The sequence below is a fragment of the Microtus oregoni genome, unplaced genomic scaffold (assembly GCF_018167655.1).
Source record: "Microtus oregoni isolate MIOR12 unplaced genomic scaffold, Mior012 000009F_ref0000495, whole genome shotgun sequence".
NCBI classification, from domain to species: Eukaryota; Metazoa; Chordata; class Mammalia; order Rodentia; family Cricetidae; genus Microtus; species Microtus oregoni.
In genome coordinates, this window is record NW_024543068.1 from 41,105,735 (window position 1) to 41,127,803 (window position 22,069).

The window sequence follows — 22,069 nt, forward strand, 5'->3', positions numbered from 1 at the left end:
GTAGGTGGAGTCCACATTGAGAGACTGTCTCTTCAGCCACAAACAAGCACTCACACTACACTGACATCTATCTACCAAGTGACTAAGTCAGAAAGGAATACGATGTGTAGGGGAAATTGTGCATATTTTTGTGAACAAAAAAAAATGTTAATTTACAACTGAAATGATTGAATTTTGAAGATGAAATTGCTTTCTTTTTAGGCTTACGTGGTATTTGTTTCAACATTAGGAGGAGCTTGGCTAGAGAAGAATTTTGCAGTCTTTCTTTCTCATACGCTAAGCCTTGTGTCCCAGTTGAGTTCTAAAGCCACCCAAACTCAGACTGATGGTGTCTGCTGTCGTCGTTGCGTTTCATTTATCCTTCGAGCGACTATAGGAGGCCTTCTTGGAGAAAAGGCTCAAATTGCTGCTGCGAAGGATATCTGCCAGGCCATCTGGAAGCTAAAGAAAGTTGTGGGTATGGATCTACTAAAAGAGTCTGGCTCACCCGTATCCAACGCACCACCCTTTGAAAGTGCAGGGCTGCCGTATTACTATAACAAAAATATTTTTAAAAACAGTCTATAGAAAAATACATAGCTCAATGAAAACAATAAAAAAGAATGAAAAAAACAGTTTATTCTTTATTCATGTGTATGTGTAGCCATATTCATGTGTGCTGTGTACACACATGCATTTGAGTACCCAAGGAGGCCAGAAAAGAGCATCAGAGAGCCACACGGCATGGGTCCTGGGAACCAAGTCCTCTGGAAGAGCAGCAAATGCTTTTAACCACTGAACCAACCACCTCTCCAGTCCCATAACAAAAACTTTAAAAGCTGGTTCATGATGGTTCCTCGGGGTTTTGTTGTGGTTCCTATACATGTTCGGATTGCTGTTTTAAACAGCCGCTTCAGCTTATATATTGTCCACTCTGATCACCCTGATTTTCTTACACTTGGTCTTGGCTAAAATGTGGAGATGTATTAACCCCAAGTTTTCTTTCCCATTGTCCCTAGCTGACAGGGTAACAAGGGATCTGATCATGCTGCTTGAATTGAATCTTAGTTGAGGGGCTGGAGAGTTGGCTCAGTGGTTAAGAGTCCGTGGTGGCGCACGCCTTTAATCCCAGCACTCGGGAGGCAGAGGCAGGCGGATCTCTGTGAGTTCGAGACCAGCCTGGTCTACAAGAGCTAGTTCCAGGACAGGCTCCAAAACCACAGAGAAACCCTGTCTCGAAAAACCAAAAAAAAAAAAGAGTCTTTGTTGTTCATACAGAGGACCTGGATTCAATTCCCAGCACCCATGTGGTGACTCATAACTGTCTGTAACTCCAGTCCCAAGGGATCTGACACCTCCATCTGACTTCAGGCACCAAAGCACATGTGTGTTGCACATATATGCATGCAGTCAAAGTGCTCATATGTGTAAGATAGTAAAATCAATGATCTAAAAATTTTTTTCAAGATTTATCTTATTCCAAGGTCAATTGATTTCCCATGTGATTGTGAATTTAAACATTGCACTTACCCTGGGTTTCCTACTGATCAAGTGGGTACTGGATTTCTTTGGCCCTTGTGCTTTTTGCTCTTATCGATGACTTCCTATGACATATGTTTATAAAAGTGATGCATAAGTGATTCCTGTGTTTCCGTCAGATGCTGTGTTGAGTGATGGTAATTTGGAAACCCGGCTCAGTTCCACAGATGTAGCAGCCAGCCAACACGCGCTGGTTTGCGCATTACAAGAACTTGGAAATCTCATACATGGTCTTGGCACTACAGCTGCACCTTTGCTGCAGGAGTCCAGTACAGGTAACTCTGTTGTTTGTGACTATCTCAATACTGTATTCCACTTGTACTTGAGGAGGAAATCTCCTTCATATGAGTAAGCTAGAGCAAACATAAAGCAGCCATATCTGATGGCTTAGAACCACGGGTTAACTCAAGCCCCAAGGGGTCTGATACCCTCGTCCTGCCTCCAAGGGCATCTGCACATACACTCACACATAACATACACACAGAGTAAAACTTTAAAACAATGAATAGATGTTGTCCTCTTTTTTAATGGTTGCTGCCTTTTAATCTACAGCTATCCTAGTCTGTAACTGCCTCAGCCTGAGGAAATTCTGTTCCCTCAGGCACCAACTCTTTCAAAACTACTAAGAGAACTTATCTAAATCTCTTTCCCTCTAAAGAACTCAGATTCAAAGGTTGAGGTAGAATCCTGCTTCTCAGAGAGGCTGAATAGCAAGCCCAAGAAGTCCTGTGTTTTTTCTCACCCCTCAGAACCCCTTCTCCGCCTGGCTCCTCCCTATAAGTTCCAGTCAGCAGGTCGCTGACTCAACCTCTGGACTGCAGGTGAATTTTATTTAACCAAACACATCTTTGCATCATTAAGCAAATGTTCCAGAGTATAAATAAAAGTAACACACCTTAAAATAATATTCTACAACAAACTGATGGATGGGTGAATATCTGAGGGGGTTTCTGGGGCTTTTTGTTTTGTTTTAATTTGGGGGTTTGTTTGCCTTTCTTCCCCTTTTGTAATTAAAGGCTGTTCTCTGGAGAGGTGTGACGAGATGCACACCTTGAATCTCAGCACTCAGAAGGCAAAGGCTCCATAGTGAGTTCCTGTCTTTACGAAAAGATGAAAAAGTTATTTTCTAATTCTCCTCATTCCTCTTTCTGAAGACGTTTACTGTAATGGAAAAACTTAGAAGAAAGCCTAGCCCTTCTCTGCTACAGTGGAAACCATACTATCTGTAGGGGTCCTCTCGTCAGTGCCTCAGAGATCTTTATATAATAAGTAGTCTTTTTCTTTCTGATAATAATTTTTCATATTTAGACAATTTAGAATAATTTGTCAACATTGTCACATCTTCGGGCTGGGGAGATGGCTCAGAGGTTAAGAGAACTGACTGCTGTTCTAGAGGTCCTGAGTTCAATTCCCAGCAACCACATGATGGCTCACACCCATCTATAATGAGATCTGGTGCCCAGAACACTATATACATAATAAATAAATTAAAAAAAAAAACATTGTCACATCTTCAATAACGGGAAGTCCACTCCTTTAAATTATGCAGCTCAGTGGTTTCGAGAGTTCACAGTTGTCTGATTACCACCCCTGCTTAACTACAGGATGTTTTTATCACCCCAAAAGAGAATCTGGCCATGGCCGTGCCCGCCTGTCCTTCGCAGCCCCTGGTGACTACTCCTCCACTTCCCAGTGCTGCCATCACCTACTCAGGGCTTTTCGTGTCACTGAGACCCTGTGAGACGTGGTCTGTAGTGACTGGTGTCTTTTCTGTAATCCTTCCTGTGGCTTTGTTCTTTGTCATATTCCTGCTATGTGCCTTTGTGTTTACATCATATTTGTGTCTGCAAGCTCTCTAAATTTCTATAGCAGTCGGCAGGAAACGTCCATGTCTCAAAGGTCTGTCTTGAATCATAATAAAGAGAGACTTGTTGCTGTCCACTGTACTCTGTCATTGTGTGATGAGTTAGCTGGTTAGACCACCGAGGTCCTGGTGAAACCTCTGCAGTAAATAGAAGCATTTTTAGCATGTCTCTAATGTGCTGGAGAGAGTTTTTAGAGGAGTAAGGGGGCTGGAAAGATGACTTAGAGGTGAAGAGTAGAACCCTGAGTTCCAGCCCAGCGCCCATGCAGGAAGCTCACAAGTGCCTGTAACTCCAGTCAGGGGATCCAGTGCCCCTGTCCTCTGCAGTTCCTGCACTCACACGAGCACACACATAAGTAGAAACAGTAAAACAGTCTCTCCTTAAAAGGGGGTTTGGACAAGGTCTGACTTCTTAAAGGTGGTTTTGTTATGAACTGGTAATTTTTATGTTACTAGTACAATACTGAATTACAAATGATCTCAAGGTAGAATATGAAAAACATCAAGAAATAAAAGTTTTCTTTGTGTATTGACTTAGCATAAGCCTATTTTAATGAGCTAATACTAGATATGACCTCTCCATTAAAAAACAAAAACAGGTCAGTGGCGCTACGTGCCTTTGATCCCCGCACTTGGGGCAGAAGCAGGTGGATCTCTGAGTTCAAGGCCAGCCTGGTCTGCAGAGTTCCAGGACAGCCACGGGTATTACACAGAAAAACCCTGTCTCAAAAAAACAAACAAAAAACAAAAGCAATTTTATTATATCTCACTTTTTTCATTGTAATTTGGCTTTTCATAGAAGTGGTATATTTTATATACAGAAGGCTATCTATTCTTTTGACTGTCTGGTGGCTTAAATGAGTTCTGTCTGTGCACATAAGTTGTTTTGCTCTGTCCCTCCAGGCCTTCTGGATGGCGTCATTTCAATGACTCTGCACCCTAGCGTTTCCGTTCGACTGGCAGCAGCTTGGTGCTTGCACTGCATTGCTGTGGCGTTGCCTTCCCAGCTGACGCCTCTCCTAGATCGTTGCCTAGACCGGATCGCCACACTTAAGTCTTCACCGGAAGCAGTGACTGGCTTTAGTTTTGATGTGGCGGCTTTGCTCGGTGCAGTGGCACACTGTCCTCTAGGAATTCCTCATGGAAAGGGCAAGGTAAAGATTTCCTTCTCTATGCAGAGATACGTTCAGATTTTCCTGAAAATGGGTGGCTGTTGTGTGTCCCCAGTTAAAGTCTTAAGCGACTGCCTGATTACTCCTCATGTTGAACACTAGCAACAGTCTCTCTGGAAAGTGATGGCTGTCGGCACTTTTCTCAGGGAATACTTCCTGACCTAGAATGCAGGACTCACAGATGAGTGTTTGTGTAGTGTGCGCAGGCCCTGGCTTTGACCCCACTGGGGTGGGGGAAGGGTTGTTTCCCATGCTTTTATAGAAGGATCTCTCTGTAGTAACAGACTACAGGGTATCCAGCCTCGCCATGGATGTCTATTAAAATCCCACCGAATACTCTGGCTTCTCAATAGCGCATACATCTCCTGCTCTTTAAAAATACCACTACAAGCCTGACTGTGCTTACCTGTAAGGCCATGAGGATCAGGAGTGGGGAGTAGCCTGGCCCATTTAGTGGAATCCTGCCTCAGAAAAAAAAAAAAAAGTGAAGTGCAAATAGACGTCTGAAAGAATGCCTGAGTGTCATTCAATAAACTTAGTTATTGTTAATATTGGTGTCTTCTGAATTAGCTTACATATAGTTGTATAAACTAGATAAATAATTAATATTTTTAGGAGCTAAGATTTTTCCATATAAGAAAAAAAGATGATTGCTATAGTTACAGAATCAAGAAAGTTAAATAGCCGGGCAGTGATGGCACATGCCTTTAATCCTAGTACCCGGGTGGCAGAGGCAGGTGGATCTCTGTGAGTTCGAAGCCAGCCTGGTCTACAAGAGCTTGTTCCAGGACAAACTTCAAAGCTACAGAGAAACCCCATCTTGGAAAAAAAAAAAAGTTAAATGAAAGTTCATAAGTTAAATTGAAATTATCACTATGAACTTGTAATTTTATTTCTTCAAAATAAATACTTACAGGGGGCTGGAGAGATGGCTCAGTGGTTAAGAGCATTGCCTGCTCTTCCAAAGGTCCTGAGTTCAATTCCCAGCAACCACATGGTGGCTCACAACCATCTGTAATGGGGTCTGGTGCCCTCTTCTGGCCTGCAGACATACACACAGACAGAACATTGTATACATAATAAATAAATAAATATTTAAAAAAATAAAAAAAATAAATAAATACTTACAGCCTCATTCTTTCTACTAAACGCCTAAAGCAGTAATTAACCAGTAACAGGAAATATCTTAGTGATGAAACTGAGATGTCCTTTTTACTCCCCTCCAAAAGTAGTCAGGGTTCAGTGTGGTGGTGGTATGTGCCTTTAATCCCAACACTCAGGAGGCAGAGGTAGGTGGATCTTTGAGGCCAGCCTGGTCTACAGAATGAGTTCCAAGACAGCTAGGGCTACACAGAGAGATCCTGCCTCAAAAAAAAACAAACAAACAACAACAAAAAAGGAATCGGTTCTATTCAAAAATTCCAAATATCTCTTCAGTATTATCAGTGTCATTATAGCAAACTAGGTAACTACTTGGAGAAGGACCTTTTTAAAAATTTTCCTTTATGCTATTTGTATGAGTGTTTGCCTGTATATGTGTGTTCACCTCATTCATACCTGGTACCCACAGAGGTCAGAGGATAGTATTGGATCCCATGAAATTGGAGTTATGGATGATTGTAAACCACCTTGTGAGTGCTGGGAACTGAACATGGGTATTCTGCAAAAGCAATAGGTATTCTTTTTAATTATAATAGTGCTGACATGTTATCATCATTGTGTGTATTAAGTTCATCCTCATTAATTTTGACCTCATACATGTGAAATTTCTTTACATGCCCGCTTGTCCTGATTTGACTAAGTTGGTCGTTTTGGCCTTCCTTTTTCTGAGTGCCATCTGAACCGTGGAGGCCGTGCTCAGCCTATGGGAGCTGTGTCTGCAGCCCCGGTGCTGCCGTCTGTCCAGGGGTGATTGACAGCAGATTCTTTCTCAGGCTCGGGACCCTTTAAACATACAGGATGCTCACATTGAAATACCTGGTTATTTCCCTGTTGTTTACACCATCTGATTTAGAGACTTTTAATGTAATATTTTATGGAATCCTGCTCCACTGCTCTTGGCAGGGCCATTATGACCTTTAAAATATCAGGTTTGTATATAGAATTTTATAAAGGGAAGCTTCTATAATGAAACTTCTCTGGTAATTACTGATTAAAGAGGTTAATTGCTTTAAGCGAAGTAAATGAGAAATCTAGACAGCAATGTTTTGAATAGCCACAGTGTTGTCACGCATGCTTACAAAGAATCGTGCCTCTCTGTGCACAGTTTAGTCCTCTAGTATTTAACCTTGAGAACAGTTGTTTGTGGTTCCCTGTGTGCTCTCCTATCGTAGAGCCTGCACAGTTGGCCACTGTTGTACTCTATTATACATAAGAGTCCTTTTTCCAAGAGATTGTACTTAGTTTCTTTCACTTTCCTACTAATTTGTAAGCTGGTTTTTATTACTTTTTCTATACACAAACAGATTATCATGGCATTAGCAGAGGATTTGCTGTGTTCTGCTGCTCAGAACAGTCGCCTGTCGCTACAACGCACACAAGCGGGATGGTTACTGATTGCTGCTCTCATGACGTTAGGTAACAGTGCCTTGGACAATGTCCATAATAAGGAAATTACTTTGTTTTCTGGCTCTAAGGGTTGCTTTTAGTGTATATCAGAATTTAAATAACCAAACAAACATTTATCTTACACTGGCTTTAAGAAGATGGCCAGGCTGGGCAGTGATGGTACTCCCCTTGATCCCAGCACTCAGGAGGTAGAGGCAGCTAGGTCTCTGAGAGTTCTACAGCAGCCAGGGCTTCATAGTTCCAGGCCAGCCAGAATTTCATAGTGAGACCCTCTCTGAAAAAACACCACCAAAGGTACCTGACACAAACCCGAGGAAGCCTAAAGCTCAACGACAGCCTGGGTAGCATAGGATGATCCCGTCTCAAACAAGCAAGAAACCAGGTGAACACTCACTACTTTACTCCCGAAAGTATTTGCAGATATCTTCTAGTTTCTCTGCTAGACCACCTTATCAGCCATAAGTAGAATAAATACATTTGTTCATTTTTCAAGCTTAAAATGATTCAGACGTGTCTCAGAAACTATAGTTTCTATAGTTAGAAGGAGAAGGATAGGCAAGAAAGCCTCTCATGGCTGGGCAATCCTGCCCCGTGGCTGTTTTTTCATTCCTAACACCCACTGAGGTTCTATGTGGTATTAAAGGGTTGGGACTTGCTTAAGTTCCATTTATTAAACATCACTGTTTCATGGGTGTGGCTGCTCACATCCAGTAACTATGAGACTTTAAATGTTACTACCCTATCACAGTTAAGTTTCTAACATGAATTAGTGGAAGGATATGAGATAATTCATGAATTTAGGTAAATAAGTCATTGTGGATATGAAGTAATTTGATATAAAAAAAGCTTAAATTAAATAAGTAGTCTTCAGTAAAGAATAACTTCAATATTTTTAAGATTGTTAAAGAAACTTATTACACTAAAGAATCTACTGAATCAGGTTTACCTGGCTTCCTATGTATTGTGGGCTTGTTTTGTTTTGTTCTATTTTGGTTTATTTGCCCCCTGATTTTTGCCATCTGTGAGCTGAGTGATTGCGGGAGTGTGTGGTGTGGCTCTGGAAGTGTAAGGCTTTTAAGTATATAGGCATTTTTTTTAAAGATTTATTCATTTATTATGTATACAATGTTCTGCCTGCATGTGTACCTGCACCCCAGCAGAGGGCACCAGATCTCATTACAGATGGTTGTGAGCCACTATGTGGTTGCTGGGAATTGAACTCAGGACCTGTGGAAGAACAGTCAATGCTCTTAACCACTGAGCCATTGCTCCAGCGCCCAGTATATAGGCATTTTGTGTGCAGATAAGTCTGTGTACTATATAGATGCCATTCATACAGAGGCCAGAGGAGGGTGTTAAAACTCTAAAACTGGAGTTGCAGATGGCTGTGAGCTGCCTTGTGGGTGCTGAGAATTGAACCCAGGTCCTGTGGGACAGCAGCCAATGCATTTAACTGCCTAGCCCACTTTCCAAATAAGTTATTACTGTATTTTATGTGCATGTTTTGTCTCCATGTGTGTCTATGTCCCACATGCGTGCCTGCTACCTGTGAAGGCCAGAAGAGGGTGTTAGATCACCTGGAACTGGAGTTAGAAATGGTTGTGAACCACCACGTGAGTGCTGGGAATTGAACCCAGCTGGTGCTCTTAACTCCTGAACCATCTCTCCAGACTCCCCATACTCCATTAAGTTATTCAAAGTGTGTGTGTATGTGTGTTCGGTTGCAAAGACCTCAGGGAACGTCAGGTATTTCCCTCCATTTTTACACCTTTTCATTGAGGCAGGGTCTCTTTTTGAATCTGGATCTTGTGGGCCTTTGTTGTTGTTAAGCTGGCAGCCAGCAAAACCTGGTGATCCTCCTTTCCATGACACTCAGTGTTGAGTTCTAACCATGGGGACACCCTTATCTTACAGGGGTCCTGAGACCCAACTTCCAGCCCTCATATGTGTGCAATAAGAACGCTTAACCCTGAGTTTTCTGCCCCACTAAATTCAGTGTCTTGAGAAAACATTGCTCATGCAGTGTCATTGCCTGGAGGAAGGTTATACAGGGTTATTTTCCTTAAAGCAAAAGAGAGGAGAAAGCCTGGCATGGCTACAGAGTGGGCTGAGCTGGGTAGGAGGATTGCAGATTTGAGGTGGGCATGGGCTAGTGAACAAGAGTTTATGCCAAAAAGAAAGAGAAGAGAGATTGATTTGTACATATTTATTGTATATTCATAACCACTACATAAAAATTTTAATTTCTTATGAATATTTAATTACTGTGTTTCCTTGGGCTCAATTTTTACGTTTGTCCCCCCACCCTTGTGTGTGTTAGATTTGTTGGGATGTGTATGTGTATATTGGGATATATGTATATATGTTTATGTATATGCACACTTAGAGGAAGTGAGCATGAGTGTGAACACTAGAGACTGACATCTTATCTCCATCAGTCACTCTCCGCTGTGTCTTTAGAAGCAGTGTATGTCACTGACTCTGGAGCTCACTGTTTGCTGGACTGGCTGCCAACTCATAAACACACACACATACACACACACACTGACACTGGGTAATACATCTTGCCCAGCTTTTTACATGGATGCTAGGCACCCTAAAGAGATCCTTATGGCCGGGCAGTGGTGGTGCACGCCGTTAATCCCAGCACTTGGGAGGCAGAGGCAGGCGGATCTCTGTGAGTTCGAGACCAGCCTGGTCTACAAGAGCTAGTTCCAAGACAGGCTCCAAAACCACAGAGAAACCCTGTCTCAAAAAACCAAAAAAAAAAAAAAAAAAAAGATCCTTATGCTTGTTCTGCAGTCGTTAACAACTGATCCATCTCCCTGGCCCCTACTCATTTCCTTTGTTATCAGTTTTTAGAATATTCTAAAATCCTAAAGCTAGGAACTCACCTCATGGTAGAGAACTTACTTAGCATTCATAAAGCACTAGGTTGAGTACCCAGTACTACAAAAAAATAAATAGATGAACTCCTAGAATCTTCTAAAGGAGGTAAGTGGTAATTTTGCCTTTAAATACCATTATAAATTCATGGAATATTATATGTTTCTATGTTTCAAGTCAATGCAGTCATTATTCCTTCCGACCCTTATCATTGGCCAGCTGAAGGACTCCAGTCTGTTCATATGTCCTTTTTTTCTTTTCTTTTTACAAGACAGGGTTTCTTTATATAAAGAACTCTCTCTGTAGACCAGCCTGTCCTTGAACTCACAGAGATCTGTCTGCATCTGCCTCCAAAGTGCTGGGATTAAAGGGAGTATACCACCACTGCCCAGCTATATGTCTTTTTTGAGACAGGATTTCTCTGTGTAGCTGTGACTGTCCTGAATCTCACTCTGTAGACTAAGTTAGCCTCAAACTCAAAGATCCACCTGTCTATGAATCTTTAGACTGAATGGGTCAGAGATCCTGTCTCCACCCACCTTATATTCCTATTTCTATCTCCCAAGTACTGGATCAAAGTCATGAGATCCCAAGTGCTGGGGTTCAAAGGTGTATGCCACCATTGCCTGACCTCTATGACTAACTAGTGGCTAGCTCTGCCCTCTGATCTTCATGCAAGCTTTGTTGGAGCACAAGCTATCACCACAGTAGCAGGCACCTTTACCTGATGAGCTGTCTCTCCAGCCTGATGTTGCTTTCGAATTTTGACCTCAGAGCAAATTGCTGTCAACATTGAACGCTGGAAAGCTTGGCAATGCGGTCCGTGCCTGCAGCCTTAGCACTGGGAGGCTAAGGCAGGAGGATCATGAGTTCCCAAGTACACCTCCGAAAATAAACAGGCTAGAGAGATGGCTCAGAAGCTAGGAGCGCTTGTTCTTGCAGAGGACTTGAGTTTGATTTCAGCTCAATTGGGTAGCTCCCTGCTGCCTATAACTCCAACTTCAGGGATCTGCAACTTCTTCTGGCTTCCATGGGACACTGCACTTATATGCATACCCAAATATAGACACACATATATACTTTTAATTAAAAAATAAAATAAATTTACTCTGAGGATTGTCACAATGTTACTTGTTGCTGTGGTAATTGTACCTTCCATTTATGTGGTACTTGTCAGTTTTTTCAAGGGCATTGAAATACATTCTGCCAGAGGAGACACAGAGCTGGAATTTGACACCCCAGCCCAAGCTTTGCTGCTGCATCCCTTGTTTCTTTTCTGTGCTCCAACACTTCTAGTAGTGGTTCATTCAGTCGTAGATTCATTTGGAACCAGAAAACAGAAAGATAAAAAACATTGCAGTTGTGAATTAAAATATGTTCACCCTAAGAGCTTCAGAGTCACCTTAGGTTCCTTTCGCAGGCCCTGCTGTGGTCAGCCGTCATCTCGCTCGCGTTCTGCTGCTGTGGAAATGTGTCTTTCCAGCATCTCCCAAAGATTTAGAAACAGAGAAAAGCCGAGGCGATTCGTTTACATGGCAAGTAACCCTGGAGGGCCGAGCTGGCGCTCTCTGTGGTAGGTTGACTGTCATCTCTCTCCTCTTCCCTTTGTCTCTAGGTGTTCTGTGTGCTTCCTTTCGCATAAAGGACAGGGTTCTGACTAGGGTCTCCATACCTGAATGAAGTTGGTTAGCTGGTGATGACCGAGAGTGGCAGCCAGCACATTAGAGAGGGGTGCCCTAGACTGATAACTATTAAGTACTGGAATTAAGTGCTTGGGTCACAATGCCCAGCTTTGACTTCTTTTTCTTTTAAATTTCTGAGCTCCAGAGTAAATACAGCCCCAAGACAACAGCATTTTGTTAATTTACTGATTTCTTAGCGATCCCAGGATTTTTTTGTTTGTTTGTTTTTTGGTTTTTCGAGACAGGGTTTCTCTGTGGTTTTGGAGCCTGTCCTGGAACTAGCTCTTGTAGACCAGGCTGGTCTCGAACTCACAGAGATCTGCCTGCCTCTGCCTCCTGAGTGCTGGGATTAAAGGCGTGCGCCACCACCGCCCGGCTCCAGGATTTTTTTTTTTAATTATCTCATACAATACATATTGGCTATAGTTTCCCCACTCCACTCCTCCTCCATTTCCCTTCAGAAAAGAGCAGGCCTCCCAGGGGTGTCAACCAAACACAACAAGATACAATAAGACTAGGCACAAACCCTCATATCGAGACTAGGCGAGGCAACCCAGTAGGAGGAAAAGGGTCCCAAGAGCAAGCAAAGAGTCAGAGACACCCCACTCCCACTTTCAGGAGTTCTTCAAAACACAAGCTGACAACCATATGAGCCCTGCTAGGTTGAGTCTGTGGGCCATAGCCTCGTGGTGTCCTCAACCCCTCTAGCTCCTACAATCCTTCATCCCTTTTTCGGGGGGGTTCCCTAAGCTCCGCCTAATGTTTGACTTGGTTCTCTGTATCTGCTCCCTCAGTTGCTGATGATGATTGAGCTTGGCACCTATCTGTTCTTCTGCCTGGCCAGAAAGTCTTGAAAAATAAAGAGATGGAAGATACTAGCTCCCTTTTTAGCATTAGAATTTCGAGATGTTTTTTGTTTGAGCACACTTCTCTGTAACGTTTCTGATGGTATACATAGCTGAATGCTCTTGTTTCATGGCTGTTACACTGTACCAAGTAAATATCTGTTCTCATTTTCAGCTGTCAAGAGCCTCATTTCCCACTGTGGTGATCTCCTTACTGGGGAAGTAATTCAGCGTCTTCTGCCACCACTTCCCTGCGCTGTGGATTTGCTGACTCAGTAAGGACCAACTGCTCGGACTGGTAGAGTTTCCTGAGAGCAGTTAGTTGCCCTCTGTATGCTATCCCTAGATACGTTGATAAGATGAGCCAATATGGTTGGTTATTTTTGCAGGGGAAGGCAATCATTTAGATGTGCGACTTTCCTTTTTTTTAGGCTAGGATCTTGAGAGGAAATGCATATTAAAAGGGAAGGAAAATTACTTGGTGTATAATATACCTTCCATACAGGCAGATTTAACAAGAAATTAAATCTTAAGCCTGCTAACCTTTGCAGGTATGCATCGTATTTGTTTGTTAGTGCTGTTCTATGTTCCTAAGTGCTAGATGCTTGTTAACACTTCCAGGTTTCTGTATGTTTATACTTCTCCTAAGCTGATTTAACATCTCTCTGATAAAACACAGGGAAAAGCCAGCACTTTTTATAGCATGTGTGTAGGTGTGAATGAGTGAGTATATGTGTATATGTATGTAAAACTTCCAGTCATAAGCACTAATTTCTAAAATAGTAATGTATAGAGAAAAATCTTTCCAAAGGTTTTTAATGATACACTGTTTTATGTATAAAGAAAAATATATTTAGGGTATGACCTGTAAAATACAATAATAAAGTAAATATCATTGAATCAAACACGGGTAGAGCAGGGGCTACAAATCTCTGCTATTAAGGGCCTATTAATTTGCTATTAAATATATTGAGCTTTATAGGCTATAAGGTCTGCACTGAAACTGCTCAGCTCTTACAGCTCAGAAGGAATCACATGAGATGTGAGTGGAGAGACAGATGTGTCTGTAGTCCAGCATGCTTGACTTATGAGACAGGAAAACGAGAGCACAAGCAACAGACATGCCTTTCCTTTTAGGTTTTTTGTCCTCTGATTTATATGACTTTTTAGATATTTGCGATACTATTGCTATCCATTAAAATACTAAAATATTTTTATTAATATGTTCTTAAATGTCACATCTTTTACTTGGTGTTTTTTGAGGGGGGGGAGGTTGGTTTAGGTGTTTTTGTTTTTTAATAGGGTCTCTATGTATCCCCAGCTGTCCTAGAACCAGACTGACCTTGAACGCACAGAGATCCATATCTGCCTTTTCTCCCAAGTGCTGGGATTCAAGATGTGTGCCACACACCAGCCCCCATCTTACATATTTTTGCTTTGATTTTCTTATATTTCAAGTTTTATTTTTTATGCTTAAATCTTTACTCCATCTTTAGTTGGAGTTTCTACTTAGAGTACGATAGAAGTCTGTCCCAGTCAGTGCATTTCTACTGTGTGGCCGAACGCCTCAGACCAGCCGGCTCAGAGAACAGAAATATGTGTTTTCAGTTCTGGGAACTGAGTCTGCATGCAGGAGATGACAGATTAACGTCTGGTCTCCAACACGACGCCTTCTTCCTCCATCCTTTGAAGAGGGTGGATGGTGTGTCCTCATGTGGCAGAAGGAACAGAAAGTCAAAGGGAACCAAACTGCCTTTGTCAAAACATTTCATAAAGTTACTAATCATTCATGAAGGCAGAGGCAAAAGGCCCAGCTGTAAGCAGAGACTGTTCATTTGTTTCCCAGCCTCCCAGACCTGAAAAATCATACAGAAACTATATTAATTACAACACTGTTTGGTCAATGGCTCAAATGTATTTCTAGCTAGCTCTTATATCTTAAATTAACCCATTTCTGCTAATCTGCGTATCACGATGAGGCTGTGGCTTACCAAGTAATGTTCTGAGTGTCTATCTCCTTTGGCACCTGTACAGCGTTTCCTTAACTCCTACTCTCTCTCTCTATCTCTGTTCAAATTTCCTGCCAACCTAGAGCCTCTCAAAAAATAAAACAAGAATCCAAAAGAGAAGGTTGTCAAGGATCACTTTTGATGTTTTGTTTTGTTTTAAGACAGAGTCTCTCTATCTGTCCCTGACTGTCCTGGAACTCACTCTGTAGACTAGGCTGGCCTAGAACTCAAAGATCTGTCTGCCTTTGCCTCCCAAGTGCTGGTATTAAAGGTGTGCACCTCCATGCCCCACCTGATATTTTGTTCTTGACAGTGATATTTGCCGTAGACTTCTTTTTTAAGTATATGCTATTTTAGTCCATGGTTTTTGTTTTAGTTTTTAAAATGAGAAAATTTCAATTTATATTGAATTGTTAAATGTGATAAACTTTAAGAAACTTACTGATCAGTTTTATGAGCTTCTGGATGTGGTTTTGTTATGGGTTTCTTTATATATAATCATAGGTATTCTGTCCTATTTCTTTCTTATACTATCTTTTCCATGAAGTATTGAAATGTTATTAACCCCATAGAATAAGGTTTCATCGAGAGAGTTTATGTGTGATTGGAATGATCTGCCACATAAAACTTACTGAGGCCATCCATCTGAAATTTCTTCATTTTTTTTTGTTTTTGTTGTTGTTGTTGTTTGAGACAGGGTTTCTCTGTAGCTTTGGAGCCTGTCCTGGAACTAGCTTTTGTAGACCAGGCTGGCCTCTAACTCAGAGATCCACCTGCCCTGCCTGCTAAGTGCTGGGATTAAAGGTGTGTGCCACCACAGCCCAACTGAATTTTTTTTTTTAATACTGCAAAATCCATTTCTTGTTTCTGACTTTGTGAGGTCTATTTCAGGAATGTTCTGTGCTCTTTGTCTGTTTAAGTAAAATTTGGCAAGTAAATTTTTCTAAAAGATTTCCTAATCGTTATCTTTGGAGGTTTTTAGCATGAAGTTGTTCCTAGCATTATCTCTTAAAATCTTACGTTTAAAGTTTTCTGTAACTGTAGTGTCCCTTTATTCTGAAGAAGTTTTAATCATGTTTTTTCTTGTCTTTCCTGTTGAGTCTCACTAAAGACATACCTGTTAAGCTTTCTGAAAAATAGCCTTGTTCGTGTTAAAATTTGTTTTTTATGTCTTCATTTTCTGTAACTTCTTTTTCTTAAACTCTTGTTCTTTTTTAAAAGCCTTAGTTCTTTCATGACTATCAAGATGAAGTTTATAAAATAAAGCCAATGTTTATTTTACTTTATTTATTGAATTAATTTTCTACCTAATAGATCTTTGTTTCTGGCAAATGCCAAGTTGTAACTTTTGAAATTTTATAGTAGAGTTTCCAGTTTCCAGTATAATAAATACTTAACAGCCTTTGAAATGAAAGCTGACTTTATGGTTTCACTTTATGAAGTCTGTCAGAAAAATTATTATTGTCGTTGTTTTGTTGGATTGTTTTGTTGGTTTGATTGCTGTGGCCGGAATAAAACCCAGGCCTCATGTGTTAGGCAGGCACTCTACCCCTGAGCTGCATTCCTAGAATTCCATGTAGACTTATGATGTCACCTTATTTTAAAAACATAAATTAGCACTAATGTTCATTAGCTTGTGTTTATATGTTGACCTGTTCCATGTTTATACATTTCCATATAACATACACACTAAGATACACTTTTTCTTTTGTTTTAAGGCTTTCTTCAATACTAAAAACATATGGAAATTCTTTGAAAACACCATCAGTAGTTTATAGACAGAGGCTTTATGAACTACTGATTTTATTACCTCCTGAGACCTATAAAGGTATGTGCCTTAGACCAAAATGTTTTGTTGTCTGTGACCAGTTTGATACCTAGAAATCAGTAGATGTTAAATGCTTGACGGAGTGAATGAATAGTGATGGTTATTGTTTTTTCTTAGCTGAGGATGACCTTGAATTCCTGACCCTCCCACTTCTGCTTCCTTCGTGCAGGGATTGCAGGTTTGTGCCATTGTGCCTTGTATAAAGCATAGTTTTAAACCGGATGGTAGTGGTGCACACCTTTAATCCCAGTGTCGCAAGGCAGAGAGACAGGTGCATCTCTGTGAGTTCAAGACCAGCCTGGTCTACAGAATCAGTTCCAGGACAGGCTCTAAAGCTACAAAGAGAAACCTTATCTCAAAAAACAAAAACAAACAAACATGGTTTTAGGATAATACTTTGCTTCTCTAACTGAATAATTGAAGGCATTTATTTCAGGAGTTGAAAGTTGACATTTATACTCCTGGGACGTCTGTCTTCTTTTGAATACTTAAGCCATGTTAAGTTGCATGTTACTTCCTGCATTCCTTATGAAGCTACATGTTTTTGCTCATCTCCTTTTACACATTAAAGTAATACAACATATGCCACATTAATTCAGAATACTAATATATAACATCCTGTCTTGACTTTCGTTATTATGTTTGTGTATGTATATAGTGTTAACTATTGCCATGTGGGCTAAATGTCCTTAGAAAGAACTGCCAAAATTAGTTCATCACCATTACTCAGGAGCTATCAACTAACTCACTGTTTTATGTTCAGTGCTGCTCTAAAAATAGTAAATAACCATTACTTCAGTTATCCTAGGATAATGTGATGGTCTCGTTATATTTTCCTCTCACGGTAAAGGCTTAGACAGTTTATGAGTGTACTCAAACTCGTATCTAGTACATGGTGGGATTGAGACTGATGTGCGAGTTTGGCGGCTGGGTTTTGTGGCACACATTCTAATCTATGAACTGGGAGCCCAACCTAGAATTAAGGAGATTGTGAGTTCAAGGCCAGCCTGTACTGCTCTGCACCGCACAGTGAGCTCTTATCTTAAAAAGACAAACAAACAAACAAAAAAGGTTTGTTTCATATTGCCCTGCCTCCACTAGAAACCTCAAAGGCAGTCCCTGCTTAGCCCAAGTCTGTGTCACCCTGTGCTCTCTAGGTCATGGGACCTCACAACACCGTGGGGACCATTTCAGTCTACGTGGCTTAACAGCCTAGGCTGCCGCAAAATCAACCCTCAAGATTTATACTTTAAAATCCATACATCAGTATAAAATTTCAGGGTGTTGAGTTTTTAAACATTTAGAAATGTAGGAATATAAACTTAGAGTCTGTAGGCTATTCTCTTTTTTTTCTTTTTTTTGTTTATTATTTTTTTTTAGTTGTTGAAAAAAATTTCCGCCTCCTCCCCGTTTCCCATTTCCCTCCCCCTCCTACCACACATCGCCCCCTCCCCCCCACTCCCCTCCCCCTCTCCTCCTCTCCCGCTCCCCCCCACTCCATTCCCTCTCCCTCTCAAGACTGAAGAGCAGTCCAGATTCCTTGCCCTGCGGGAAGTCCAAGGTCCTCCCACTTCTATCCAGGTCCAGGAAGGTGAGCATCCAAACAGGCTAGGCTCCCACAAAGCCAGTTCGTTCATGTATTAGGATCGCAACCTAGTGCCATTGTCCTTGGCTTCTCATCAGCCTTCATTGTCCACCATGTTCAGAGAGTTGGTTTCATCCCATGCTTATTCAGTCCCAGTCCAGCTGGCCTTGGTGAGCTCCCAATAGATCAGTTCCACTGTCAAACTGGGTGGGTGCACCCCTCGTGGTCCTGACTTCCTTGTTCATGTTCTCCCTCCTTCTGCTCCTCATTTGGACCTTAAGAGCTCAGTCCGGTGCTCCAGTTTGGGTCTCTGTCTCTATCTCATTCCATCGCCAGATGAAGGTTCTAAGGTGGTATGCAAGATATTCATCAGTATGGCTATAGGATAGGGTCATTTCAGGTTCCCTCTCCTCAGTTGCCCAAGGTACTAGCTGGGGACATCTCCCTGGACACCTGCGAGCCCCTCTAGAGTCAAGTCTCTTGCCAACCCTAAGATGGCTCCCTTAATTAGGAAATATATTTCTCTGCTCCTGTATCCACCCTTCCTTTATCCCAACCATCCCATTCCCCCAAGCTCCCCCCATCCTCCTCTTCTCACGTTTCTCACCCCATTTCCCCTTAGCCCCATGCCACCTCACCCCCAAGTTCCCATTTTTTGCCCAGCAATCTTGTCTACTTCCCATATCCAGGCGGATGACTATATGTTTTTCTTTGGGTTCACCTTCTTATAAACACCAATGATAGCCTTTGCTGGAGAGGTTGTGGAGGAAGGGGTACACTCATCCATTGCTGGTTGGAATGCAAACTTGTGCAACCACTTTGGAAATCAGTGTGGCGATTTCTCAGGAAATTCGGGATTAACCTACCCCAAGATCCAGTAATACCACTCTTGGGAATATACCCAAGAGATGCCCTATCATATGACAAAAGCATTTGTTCAACTATGTTCATAGCAGCATTATTTGTAATAGCCAGAACCTGGAAACAACCTAGATGTCCTTCAATGGAAGAATGGATGAAGAAAATGTGGAATATATACATATTAGAGTACTACTCAGTGGTAAAAAACAATGACATCGTGAATTTTGCATGCAAATGGATGGAAATAGAAAACACTATCCTGAGTGAGGTGTCCCAGACCCCAAAAGATGAACATGGGATGTACTTACTCATAATTGGTTTCTAACCATAAATAAAGGACATTGAGCATATAATTTGTGATCCTAAAGAAGCTATTTTCTGAGAAGGGAGGAAATTAGTCTACCTTTGAAGAACTTTAAGGAAAAGGAAAAATAGACCTTGAATTTGTTTTTTACTTGTTTTTTTTTTAAAGATTTATTTACTTATTATGTACACGGTGTTCAGCCTCCATGTCTATAGCAGATAATGATTCTGTTCGTTGGTTGGTTGATTTTTCAAGACAGGGTTTCTCGGTGTAGCCCTCCCTAATTATCCTGGGGCTCACCTCAAACTCACAGATCTGCCTGCCTTTGCCTCCCAAGTATTGAAGGTTTTTCTTAAAGAGTAATTCCAGCGAGCATGGTGACTCACACCTGTAATCCCAGCATTCCTGAGCTGGGACAGAAAGAACCCCTTAAGGTCAAGGGCAGCCTGGGCTATAGAGTAAGACTCTAACTTAGGAAAAAGAGGAGGAGAGTGACTGACTACTGAGATATCTGGTGGTTGTGGAATAAAATTTTGAGTTCTTAGTTTTTATTTGCTATCTTAGGTTTGATGTGATTAAGTTCTTTTCCCAGAAACAATTATGCAAGGGATTACTGTAACTAAGAAATACTTCACTATTTTCATACTTAGCTGTAGCAACAAAAATATCTTGTGTTGTACTGACAATGAAATCATTTTACTGAGTGTGCTGTGAGTTAAACTCACAAGCATTCCTTTAACTGACTCTGATTTGTTCTGCCAAGCCCTCATTAGTCCCTGTCTACCCTCTCTGATTGTGTCTGTGAGCTTAATAGTGCTTTTGTGTCCATGGAAACTGCTGCCTACCCTCATATTATAGTTATAGTTATAATTCTGCCAGCAGGACCTGGTGGAACAAACCTATGAAACTGAATCAGGAGGATCTGAGTTGAGAGGCTGCTCGGATTATAGATTGTAATCATGCTATTCTGAGTAATTAGTATGACCTCGTCTCAAAATAAAGTAAAATGAGGTTGGGGACTACAATTCAAGTGGCAGGTTTCTTACCTAGCATGTGGAGGCCATCCTCTGATCAGTTCCCAGCACTGCAAAACCAAGTGGAAATTCTCCATAGTACCCCCAGTTCACCTTCAATAAATGATAAATTCAGCACAGTGGTTAGAAGCTCGGGTTCAGTCAGGCTGCATTAAGATCTCTGTCATATCTGATCCTGTCTGCTCATCTGACCTCAGAACATTTCTTAAGAGACTCTTTTGTAAGCTGTTAGGATGTTTTATTACATTTATTGTCTTGAATACATTTTGTTACGAGTGTTGTGCTTTGTAGTATAGTAGCGTTTTTAAAGTTTTAAACATAATCTCACTATCGTGATTTCTTGTTTGTTTTAAAAATGACTAAATGTCAAATATCTACTCAGTCTCCAAATTTCCACTGTCTCCAACACAGAACTACCCATCACCTCTCCCCAGAAAAGATGTGCTACCTCTGGGTGGACCACCCAGAACAAAGGGGAGTACACTAACTGTTAAACTATTCCAGAGTGTTATCATCATCAAAATCCGGACGACTGAAAGATCTATAGAAAAGTAACTTTGTTTCTCCTAATGCATTACAATGAAGGGAAGCACAGGGAAGAAGATAAGGGGTTCAAAGAGACTTGAGATCTGTCATCTGACTGGCGTGTGTAAACCTTATGTAGATCTGGATTCCACCATAGAAACAAAGATCACATTTGTAACATAATTGGAAATTTGGGGACAGAGTAACTACTTGATGTTCCATGATTTTTAAAACATGAAATTATGATGGTGAGATTATGTTTAAGATAAAACATCCTTGACTTTACTGATCACAGATTTGTAGATGGAATGGTAGCACTGTTTGGGATGCAGGAGATGGGTAGAATAGGATTGCTCCAGCTGGTGCAGGGCATGGATTGTAGCACTGGTGTCCCCTGTGATGGTGCAGGGTGTATCTCCTATAATGTTGCTGATGTTTTCTTTAGTCATTGTGTAGTATTTTCAGTCTCTGTTTTGCTTTAAACCAGTTTGTTCTTGCTTATCTGTCTTCCATTTTCTTTTGAGATGAAATTGTGGTGGGTGTCCAGGAAGGCTTCCTTCCAGGTCCTGGCCTCAGGGAATCCTCCTGTGTCATCTCCTCCTTAGATGAACTTTGAGAATATACCACCTTGCTGGGCTAAATTTTCCTTCCCCGATGCTAATGAGTGAACCTAGGGACTTAAACATGGCAGGGCAAGTGTCATACCGCTGGGCTACATACCCAGCCTGTTCAGTTGTTTTATTTTGTATGGAGACAACATCTCTATATAGCCATGGCTGTCCTGGAGCTCACTGTGTAGACCAGGCTGGCGTCCTGGAGCTCACTGTGTAGACCAGGCTGGCCTCAAACTCAAGAGATCTGCCTGCCTCTGCCTCCAAGTGCAAGGATTAATACCATGCCCTGCTAGGTGTAGGTGTTTTGTTTTACAGATGTGTTTATACACAGTTATTAGATGCTTAAGGCATGAAAGAATTGGACTCATGTACTTTTGTTCTTCCTGTAGTTTTATTTTAAACTTTAAACTTTCTGCTGCAAATATGAGCTTCACGTTGTCATTTCACTGTTGTGGATAACAGCTGAGCCATTCATGTGTGGTGAAGTTACTGAAGATGAGAGAATCTTAGGCTGTGAGACTTTGAAGTTGGTCTTCTGTGCTCTCCTTTATCCCGTACTCTAAGGACAACAGCTACCAAATTGCTAATTGTTTTTCTCTGACTCTACAGGGAACCTCAGTGCTATCCTCAAAGAGCTGACTGCTGAACTGACTGCCCCTGACGCCCAAGCAGCAGCGTCTGCGTGTTTACTTCCAGCCCTTTGTCACCCAGATGACCTTTTGATATTGAGTCCTTTACTGCAAGAGACTGACCACAGATTTATTGAAGAACAGG

General features: G+C 41.5%; 1 protein-coding gene across 9 annotated transcripts in view; it reads left to right on the forward strand.

Annotated features, from left to right (window-relative positions):
- Positions 1 to 22,069, forward strand: part of Heatr5a (HEAT repeat containing 5A) — a 101,471-nt gene that overhangs the window by 25,290 nt on the left and 54,112 nt on the right. For all 9 annotated transcript variants that reach the window (XM_041658339.1, XM_041658342.1, XM_041658343.1 and 6 more), the window contains 8 exons: positions 202 to 457; positions 1,638 to 1,793; positions 4,286 to 4,536; positions 7,020 to 7,131; positions 11,429 to 11,581; positions 12,711 to 12,810; positions 16,263 to 16,372; positions 21,905 to 22,068. In XM_041658339.1, coding sequence (XP_041514273.1) covers positions 202 to 457; positions 1,638 to 1,793; positions 4,286 to 4,536; positions 7,020 to 7,131; positions 11,429 to 11,581; positions 12,711 to 12,810; positions 16,263 to 16,372; positions 21,905 to 22,068 — 1,302 coding nt within the window. The remainder of the gene's footprint in view (positions 1 to 201; positions 458 to 1,637; positions 1,794 to 4,285; positions 4,537 to 7,019; positions 7,132 to 11,428; positions 11,582 to 12,710; positions 12,811 to 16,262; positions 16,373 to 21,904; position 22,069) is intronic.